Source organism: Nilaparvata lugens, chromosome Y, assembly GCF_014356525.2.
Source record: "Nilaparvata lugens isolate BPH chromosome Y, ASM1435652v1, whole genome shotgun sequence".
NCBI lineage: Eukaryota > Metazoa > Arthropoda > Insecta > Hemiptera > Delphacidae > Nilaparvata > Nilaparvata lugens.
In genome coordinates this window covers 4,818,611-4,829,415 of record NC_052519.1, presented here as the reverse complement: position 1 = coordinate 4,829,415, position 10,805 = coordinate 4,818,611, and the positions used below count along the sequence as shown (strand labels likewise).

Here is a 10,805-nt window from a genome sequence, read left to right as displayed (position 1 = left end):
AACAGCTTATGCGAATTTTGAAATATGCACGATCACGATTATAATCGTTATGGAATTTATGTTTCTGAAAGGTACGGTTGTGCGGTCAAAATTCGAACGAACTTTCATTGAACGTCCACAATCGACTTGTGTGTAGCTAGTCCAGTGAGACAATGCATTTTTAACTCATAAATGGAATGTTCATTCTTGGAATGGGTTATCAATGTTATGAATATTTGACCATTTCAGATCAGAGATGATCAACAAGAATTCATTGAAAGGTCAATCTACATCGTGTAGCCGCCTAGAATCCTAATCGACTATTATCAGTGATCATCAATCCAAATATCATGAAGATTGAGAATAGATTCAAAGATGATGTTCACATTCAATAAATTGTGTTTGTTTAGAAGATGAAATAGGTGTTATTATTAGAAAATACCTTATAGAGGAAGGATTCATTATTGCACTTTTTATTTTGTTTAATTTTTTTTAATAATATGCTTATAATTTATTTAGTAATTATGTTTTCCTGTATTACTTATACGTATCTTATACTGTCGTGTTTAATAGGGTTTTCTTTTTCAGAAACGCAAAGTGCCAGTAATATCGGCCCCCTCATTACTGCTGAGTAACCGAGAAAGCTTTCCAAAAGACAAAGTTGTTCAACGGTGAGTAATGTCTTGAAAATTGATATTAGATAAAAATTTGGGATGGAACCTACTCAAACCACTTGGAAAAACTTTTTGTGATTCAAAAACACCATATTAGAGCTACATTAGGAAAACCCAGACTCTATCCAAGTGAGAGTTGCTTTAGTGGGCTGGATTTTTTAACTGTCAGGCACCTATACATCTAAATCAATTATCTAAATTTCAAATTGCAGATACTGTTTTATCAATTTGTAGAATTGATAAGATCTGGCCATTTTATCACCAGTAAATTTGATAGGAAACTAGTATCCGAAATCAATACATGTAGTGTCTTGAATAATTCAATTTTAGTCCAGCCTTACATTGGTGCTTGCAGCCTTACAGTCCATACATTTGGTGCTTGCAATTTATATTGTAGTTCTGATTCTTTTATATATTATTTGGCTACATGAGTGAAGTCCAGAACCAATTTTTTCATGGAAAATCTCCTTGTGTAAGATACAAAGTGGCCCAAACACCTTGTATTTTCGGTTCACTTTCCAGTTTTCCGCCAAATCCGGTAATCAGACAAAAAATTTGATCTTTCCTTTTTTTCGATTATAAAATTCTGAATAAAAGGAGTTTTACTGAACTCTCTATCTTCAATAAGTACTGGGTTATGATTTTTCAAAAAATTGTGGAATTTAAAGAAAAAATCAATTTTGATTAATTTCAGTTTTCAACAATATATTCAGATTGTTACCATTTGGATGAATGAAATACAAATGAGATATTATAAACTATTCAAATTCAATTTTCAGAGTATAATAGAATCTAACCTCAAACCTCCTAGTACAGCGTTTATCACGGAACATGGTGGATAAACGGAATCATTTTATGCTTCTAGAATTCAATAAAGTATTCTGTAATAATATACTATCATTTTATTTGGATGAATAAAATACAGATAAGATATATATTATAAACTATTCAAATAATTCGATTTTCAGAGTAGGATAGAACTTCTAACCTAAACTTCCGTTGACATTCAGATTGGCCAAATTTCAAGTGTGCTAAAACAGCTGATCAAAAACTTTTCATTATTTGTGTTTATCATTCAATAATTAAAACATTTATAATAATATCATCTTATTGTCATTTGGAAGAATAAAAAGTATAAACTCAACCTCTTACATAATTTAACATAATCTTTTAGGTTATTTAGACAAATCAGAATAAAAAATAAAAATACTTGGACAATTTCTTGATATTTAGATTACCTCAGATTTGCTAGAGCTATGATATTCCACTTTTGCTTTCGGAAGTGCTTATAATAGACAAATATTCTCATATATATATTGTTTATTTTTCTGTGTGGCGAAAAATAACGTTCTCACCATGGGCAAAAATGTTTTCCCGGCTCTCAATCTTTTCTAGTCCTCGGCCTACGGCCTCGGACTTGAAAACCGATTTCGAGCCAGAAAAGTCTCATTTTCGGCCCTAGGTGCGAAATATACTATTTCGCCCCACTTGGATGTTATGAGCTGGTTTTCGTGCGTCATATGGAGGCCGAAAGTGATTGTTTTCTGACCAGGCCGGTAAAATTTTTACGGCCCTAGGGCTGTAAAATAACCTTGAAGTCAAATGATTCTGATTTGATGTGAACGTATCTACAAAATAGTTCATGAAACAGAATAAGTTTATGCTTCTAGAATTGAATAAAGTATTTTGCAATAAGATCCTATCATTCTATTTGGATTAATGAAATACAAATAACATATAATGAACTATTCAAATTCAATTTTCAATAGAATCTAACGTCATAGTACTGCGTTTATCACGTGACCTGGTGAATAATTTTGGAACTAGGTACTTGGGCAATATCCATGGTGCTGAACATTTTTACAAATACTTTATGAAACGGTATCAGTTTATGCTTCTAGAATTGAATAAAGTATTCTGCAATAATATACTATCATTTTATTTGGATGAATAGAATACAGATAAGATATATATTATAAACTATTCAAATTCGATTTTCAGAGTAGGATAGAACTTTTAACCTGAACTTCCGAAGTCAACGACAACAAGCATTGTTGACGTTGACATTCAGATTGGCCAAATTTCAAGTGTGCTAAAACAGCTGATCAAAAAACTTTCTATAATTATTTGTGTTTATTATTCAATAATATCATCTAACAAGATTGTTGAAAATGATCGCTAGACGATTGAAAGTACTCCAGTCAGTAAGTAAAAGTTTTTAATATTTACTTAATAATCGACTGCATGTTGTGTTCAAATACATAAAAAATCTGGTGTGGTACACTCACACAACTTTCCTTGCTCATATTTGAAACTACGATCAGACTTTTGTATATGTGTATATATAATTGTTTTCAGAGTACTTTTTCCTTTGTGTAAATTGTGAAATTCGATGATTTTTTTAAAGTCGTCAAAACAGCTGTTCTACAGATGAAATATCTCGACTATGTGTTCTTTTTATGAACTGCTCTACCTACCTACCTCATGCACGAGAAGGAGGTTACAAAGTCCATTTCTCAAGGATGGGGTGGACCCCCCATTAGTTTCCCAGAAAGGAGACTCATGTCAGTTGATAGGGCTTATAAATAGCTATCCATGGTATGAATTTAAAGAAAATCTTAGAGCCGTTTTCGAGAAAACCGTGAATAACATGGTTTTTTAGTAATTATCCGCCATTTTTCTCAATATATTACGGAGCTCCTGCAATTTTCTCAGAAACGAGACTCATGTCAGTTGATAGGGCTTATAAATAGCTATCCATGGTATAAATTTGAAGAAAATCGTTAGAGCCGTTTTCGAGAAAACCGTGAATAACATGGTTTTTTAGTGATTATCCGCCATTTTTCACAAGAATATTACGGAGCTCCTGCAATTTTCTCAGAAACGAGACTCATGTCAGTTGATAGGGCTTATAAATAGCTATCCATGGTATGAATTTAAAGAAAATCTTAGAGCCGTTTTCGAGAAAACCGTGAATAACATGGTTTTTTAGTGATTATCAGCCATTTTTCACAAGAATATTACGGAGCTCCTGCAATTTTCTCAGAAACGAGACTCATGTCAGTTGATAGGGCTTATAAATAGCTATCCATGGTATGAATTTAAAGAAAATCTTAGAGCCGTTTTCGAGAAAACCGTGAAAAACATGGTTTTTTAGTAATTATCCGCCATTTTTCTCAATATATTACGGAGCTCCTGCAATTTTCCCAGAAATGAGACTCATGTCAGTTGATAGGGCTTATAAATAGCTATCCATGGTATGAATTTAAAGAAAATCTTAGAGCCGTTTTCGAGAAAACCGTGAATAACATGGTTTTTTAGTAATTATCCGCCATTTTTCTCAATATATTACGGAGCTCCTGCAATTTTCTCAGAAACGAGACTCATGTCAGTTGATAGGGCTTATAAATAGCTATCCATGGTATAAATTTGAAGAAAATCGTTAGAGCCGTTTTCGAGAAAACCGTGAAAAACATGGTTTTTTAGTGATTATCCGCCATTTTTCACAAGAATATTACGGAGCTCCTGCAATTTTCCCAGAAATGAGACTCATGTCAGTTGATAGGGCTTATAAATAGCTATCCATGGTATGAATTTAAAGAAAATCTTAGAGCCGTTTTCGAGAAAACCGTGAATAACATGGTTTTTTAGTGATTATCAGCCATTTTTCACAAGAATATTACGGAGCTCCTGCAATTTTCCCAGAAATGAGACTCATGTCAGTTGATAGGGCTTATAAATAGCTATCCATGGTATAAATTTGAAGAAAATCGTTAGAGCCGTTTTCGAGAAAACCGTGAAAAACATGGTTTTTTAGTAATTATCCGCCATTTTTCTCATTTCGGCTCTAGGTGCGAAATATACTATAGCCATGGTTGAAATTTTCAAGAACATCAAAACCCAATCAATGTCTAGAGAAGATTGTGGTATCTGGAAAGATTTTGATTGCTTACTGAATGTTCAGAAGATAAATTATGTTTGTCAGTTTTCAGCGAAATCGTTAATATTTCATTTTATCGATAGTGTAGTGAGAAATCATCAAAATTTTCTTCGAAAGAATTCGTTAGTATTTTTATGATCTACAGCTCAAAAAATGTCGCGCGCCGATAGTTCGATTCAAATTTCCCACTTCGACTAGCATTGGCGGCGCTCTTCGCAATTGGCCAAACTTTCGCGCCAAGGCAAATGATTCGTCGGCCGTGCAGGCAAGTTGCCGGGCTATTATATTCAATTTGGATACGGTTTTATCAGAGTAATAGTTCAGATACTATAAAGCAGCAATAGATTGAATTTACCTTCATAGTTCTTGACTTCAATCAAGCAGAAATCAAAAATCTATTATAATGAATGACGAATAGAATTATCATTTTTATTAGTGTTTCACACTTTCAAATTCATCCAATATTACAAATAAAAAAATTTATTTGAATTTTTTTATAATTTATTTAAATTTGCTCCTTAAATTTATTTGATTGAAATATTGTAATATTGGAAATATAAAGATGAGATTTTGAATATTGTATGACACAATATTTTTTAACCCCCCCAACCCCCACCTATGGGCTACAACGTTTTTCCTCCGCCGACAGCGTAACTATTGAGCCCAAATTATGGAAACGGTATAGAATGAAAGCCCTAAATTTGCTCTATCGAATTACACCTTCATCTTCAAGATTGGTGATGGTCGCGGGCTGACCGTGAAGCTGGCCCATCAATATATGAATCCTTATGAGCCCCATTTCCCGTTGAGCCCAAAATTTGAAACTTGGATATTCTGGAAGCCCTATTGGCATATGTTTCAAATTTTGGGTTCGATATGTTAGGACCAGCTTCACGGCGGTGGCCTGTTTTAATTAAACGCTTGTGAATAGCTTAATACATTGCTTTCATCAATGGCTACAAGATAGCGCTGAAATCGAGCTTTATGAAAATTGAGTGACATTCATTCAATTTTTCACTAACCCCTCATTTGATTGATTGGTCTATTATATCGATTGTTATTCAGTCAGACCTAGGCCTATCTGATCTATTCTACCACTAAAGTGGTTACCAAACTATAATATATTCGAGAGATTCATCTCATTTAAAGGTAGCCTACTCTTTTCATGACTAACATAATAATTATTATAACTACAAAAAATTGAAACATACATTTTTCTGGTACGAAATTCCACTTTCCATTCTTTAGAAAATTTCCGTAGCTTCTAAATGACATCTAGTTGGGGGCTGTAGGCTACATAAGTCACTTTTCCACGGCTGGAACGTCATTGGAAAAAGAGAGAAATGTATGGCACCTGGGACTATATTGTTTGATAAATCTTTACAGCGCGTGAAGACATTTTTAGAGGCATGGTTGCACAAAAGCCGAAAGAAATTAATCAAAAAAAGAAATTAATCACGATTAAATTTCAACTGGCACTAATAAAACTAATATATGACGGTCACAATTATTATTAATATCATTTTTCAAATCAGATTACATTTTGTGATGAAAATCATGTCATATCATTTTTCTGTGCAATAATTCTGGAATATTGGACATCCTAAATACAAAAAGTTGACTTTTTCAGTTTATTCGCTTGTTTCAAATAATCATGAAAATATACATATTTTTTTAATTTTCACGTTCTCCATAGTTCCTCGATGAAGATAAAGAAAAATGGTTGAAGATGAATTATTTGAGTCAACTGAGCATGTAGGCTACAGTATGGAATTCTCTATAATTTGATGCCAATCACAAGTTCCTAGCGATGAGAAAAGTTGTTGATTTACAAAAAAAGAATTTGTGAAATTGCACCAAATTCAAGTAATTGTTCCACAAGTTTTTATCATTGGATAATAAATTCCATTAAATCAGAAACCATATTTACTCTCATATTTACTTCATATTTACTCTCATATTTACTCTCATATTATTTAGTTTCATATTTACTCTCTACCCCTGCCACATTTACATTTACATTGCCCTTACATTTTGAATTTAGAAGACCAACTCTCTAGAACTTTTTGGATTAAATAAAATAGATTATATGTTTTCTCATGATACTATATTAAATGCCATTATGCCAAATGCCAATATGCCATTGAAAATTAGTGACTTGCTTATCTTTTGCAGGCTGTTCCTGTGGCGTTCTTCTTCATGAAGAGGAAGACGGAGGACAGTTATAGGAGAATACTGACATACACGAAGAATCAATTGCTGACGTGGGAGATCCAATCAATCACCACCGACTTTGAGATTGGGCTGGTGAATTCTGTAAGGAACATTTTCCCCGACGCACGTCACCAGGGTTGCTGGTTCCACTATACGCAAGTAAGTGCTGAGTATATTTAATAAATTATTGTTTCCAGTAATTATGAAGGGTGGTGCCGCACACAGCCGGTCAGGGCCGGTTCTAGACATTCTTCTAGTGTAAGCAAACGATACTAGAACAATCAATAATATAATAAGTTAGTTATCTGAAGTACGGTAATTATTGCAAAAAACACATATCACAATTATTTGTCTGTTGGCGAGAAATGAATAAGCCCGGCTTATTGCATTTCAAGAAGTAAAAAGTCCAATAAGGTGTTTAATTTTTCGATAATAGTCAGTGAAAATCCGAAAGTATTCCACATGTGAGTACAACTTTTTAATAACTGTTATTCAAAAAACTAGACTATAGTGTCGTCGAAAATAATTAAAAAAATAATTATCAACTAACAGTTTGTGATGGAAAGTAAAATGAGTATGTACTCGGATTATTAGAAATAGCGAAGAGTTGTTACATTCTGATCCTATGTCATTTTTAATGTTAGCCTATGTACACTTTTAAAAACGCACGTTATATTCAACTCTTTTCAGGCAATTTGGAGGCACGTTGTAGTCGAGGGCCTGACCAACGTTATTCACAACAATTTTGATGCGAAAAGAGTTGTGAAAATGCTTATGACGCTCCCACACCTTCCGCCCCATCAAGGACCTCCCCATGATGACCGGGTCCCCCCATATGGCATAGTTGATGGCTTGAATGCCATAAACAATTATGTTGATGAGGGACTCCTCGACCATCGGTTGACGAGAGTCATTGCATATGTCAGGAGGTACGTATACAGAGTGTTTAGGCTACAGGCCGCCATTTTGTTTTATGAATTTGAAAAATTATCATAATTTTTTTGTAGCTTTGTCTAGTTATAAATTATTGCGCCAGTTTCAATTTCGTAAGTTCAACTTTTATTTAGAAGCAAAATAAGTGAAAAAAGTAAAATGGCCGCTGAGTGAGTAACTGAAGACTTGAGGACAATTTAAATATGATATTTATATATGTTTCTCGCCCAGGAACAATGTCCTAGAGTATTGGTAGGGAGTTCGTAAACACTCTGTACCGGTATATAACATTCCATTCTATTTTTCTCTATGAATCTTGTGATGTTACAAATTCTCTCTATATAAAATCGAATCCAGAAACTTATTCTTATTCAGAAACAGTGAACCCATTCATAATTTCTGTCAAGATATTGCTGAAAGGAACCGATAGCTTTTCTTTAGGTGATGGGTAAAAACTATCAAACCTTTTGGATAAAATTGGTACTGTAGCACGGCAATCTATAAAAAAATGTTCTTAAAACATTATTAAAACAAGTTAAATATTATTTTCTTTTATGAAACATTCAAGTCTAAATAATGTTAGTCCTAAAGTATTTTTTAGTTTCTGTTTTATTAGGCGTTGCTGCAGCCTATTGTCTATTCGAACGAGGTAGTGAGTTATCAAACTGATGACCAGAGCCTCGAGTCGTTGTTCGTTTTGTTCGATAATTACGTTCTATTGCTTTCATCATTCAACTTGAAATGTTCATAAGATATTCTTCGAGAAGAACACGACGATCTGAATTAAGATCGAGTTCGTTGGCTAAGGAATTGACTTATTCCTTTGACCTTTCTGAGAATGTAACAGGATAACATTGAAAGTGCATAAGAAAAGGGATTGTTGGACTGTATCATTACAAAATGACAAAAGAGCTGGATTGTTAATTTAATTATATGATGCATGCAATAATCAATATCTAATACAATAAATGCAACCTGAACCACTTTTCTTGACTTTTCACTGCTTTCAATAACACAGCTTACAGAATACTGGAAACTAATAATTTAAAATAACAGATCACAAAGTTTCTCTGTAATTTTATTCTTGGAGGTGGGAATAATCTCTTTTATTGATTTATTCAGGTATTGGGTGGGGGTGATTGGCGTGGAGAGCCTCTCCACCTTCCAGGCACCTCGGAGGACTAATAATCACCTCGAGAGCTTCCACACTAGGATGTTGGCTGCATTCGGAGTCAACCTGGATGTGTGGAGTTTTATACGTAAGTAGCTGCAATGATACATTAAAATTGCATTATAAGATAGGTATTTTACTTCCAACATATCAAGCCTACTGGCTGTCATGATATGAAATTAACTCTATCACACATAATGAATGAGTAAAATTAAAAATTGTTGAACTTTATTTATATGTCTACCTTCCTATTCAGAATACATTCTACGGAGGTTACTTTTTCACATTCCTATTGGCCATTGATGAATATCCGAAATATTTTAGAAAATGGTTGTGACAATTGTCATACCAGTGGATTAGCCTACCAAGAAGTCCTCTCCATAAAATATGCCACCAGATTAGTTTAAGTGGGCTAAGATGTTGTTTTGGAGCTCAGGTTATTATATAAGTGATTATTTATTGATTTTTTAGTCATTCATACAACAAGCACAGTATCAAAATGATAGGGAGAGGAAAAAATAGAGTAACCTTGTGCTATTCCTCTCCCAAATGTAGATAGCACATACTGTAGTCTAAAAAGGTCTTGTAGTTCTTCAATTCACAAAATTTCCAGTCCTCAAGTATTTTCACAAAGGAGATTTTCAAATTTAGATGCTTCAAAATTGAACGTAGAAGATATATTTCACATTATTATAACTAGAATAGGAAATATTTACATATTAAAAATATAAATTTGAAGAGTTACCGAAAAACAAACGGTTCTTGTTTTTTTTTCAGGAAAATTGAGAGAAGTTGAAAGATCATCATTTGATGATCTACAACGTTTAGACAGAGACGATCCGCAACGTGTGCGTAGGGCTCGAAGTGACAACAACGCCAACTCTGATGCAATCAGGATGGCGCTGCGGCGATTAACGCGCCAGGAAATTACACTAATAAATTTCCTGACGACGGTGAGCCATTGTGCTGACAACCTGTTAGAACGGGGATTTATCCAACAGCACAATGGCCTCCAGGAAGCGGTCGTCGTTGACGAGGAAATAATTGAGTGGATGTTGCCAGTGGCAGGAGAGGAGGTGGTGGTGGCAGCAGAAAATGTAAGGCCACCTGCCCGACGCCGCCGAAGAAGACAGCAGGGAGTCCTGCAGCGTCCCATCGAGGCCCAGCAGCAGCCACATGCAGCACCACGGTTGAGCAATTGCGTGATTTGTTTGAACAATGAATGTACGCACATTGCTCTTCCGTGTGGGCACATTTGCATGTGCGAGGAATGTGCCGAGCAAAATCTATTGCACATGAACGGGCAGCCCCGTTGCCCACTATGCAACATACATTGTACACACTATCAAAGGGTGTACTTAAATTTTCAGTAAGCAGCAATAAGCAGGTAGGCTCAACTCACACTTAGGCGAGTCAGGTCGAGAAGAGTCTCGACTCTAGTCGAGAGCATGTGTTTCTAAATGGTGACACTCAGACCAGTCGATTCCAGTCTCCGCGATTATCACCATTTGAAAACAAAACGAGTCTCTTCTCGGCCTGAATCGCGTAAGTGTGAGTTGAGCCTAAGAGTCATCAAGGAAAAATAATTATTGTAATGTAAGTATATAATACAGGCTGTGTGAAAAGTCCGAGAACGGCTTAATATCTCATACACAAAAAATGTGATTTGACGGTGGGTGTGATTGGTTCCTATACTCTTTCTTCCCTTTCTGCTTTGAATATTATTGATTAATAATGTGAATATCTTTGAAACGGTTTGAGATGTCGATATGCGGTTTTCGCAATTTTTTTCTTGAAATTCCGTCTTGAAATCATATATTGCATGATCACCTTCCTTTAAAAAAATATGGCGGACCAGATTTTTGAAATCATAGTAAAGTAGTATTTTCAATAT

The 10,805-nt window shown here is 34.5% G+C and overlaps 1 protein-coding gene across 1 annotated transcript; it reads left to right on the top strand.

Moving 5' to 3' along the window:
* Nucleotides 1–6,688: 6,688 nt before the first annotated feature.
* On the top strand, nt 6,689–10,284 carry LOC111044042. The gene is made up of 4 exons (XM_039443426.1): nt 6,689–6,966; nt 7,498–7,736; nt 8,863–8,999; nt 9,689–10,284. Exons 1-4 carry the CDS (start codon nt 6,793–6,795, stop codon nt 10,282–10,284), a joined length of 1,146 nt encoding a protein of 381 aa, XP_039299360.1. The 5' UTR covers nt 6,689–6,792.
* The last annotated feature ends 521 nt before the right edge of the window (nt 10,285–10,805 follow it).

Excerpts from the sequence above, each read along its gene's own strand:
- LOC111044042 (XM_039443426.1), top strand. The coding sequence starts at position 6,793 with ATGAAGAGGAAGACGGAGGACAGTTATAGGAGAATACTGACATACACG. Across the intron at positions 6,967-7,497 it reads GCTGGTTCCACTATACGCAA|GCAATTTGGAGGCACGTTGT; the intron begins GTAAGTGCTGAG and ends AACTCTTTTCAG. Across the intron at positions 7,737-8,862 it reads GTCATTGCATATGTCAGGAG|GTATTGGGTGGGGGTGATTG; the intron begins GTACGTATACAG and ends TGATTTATTCAG.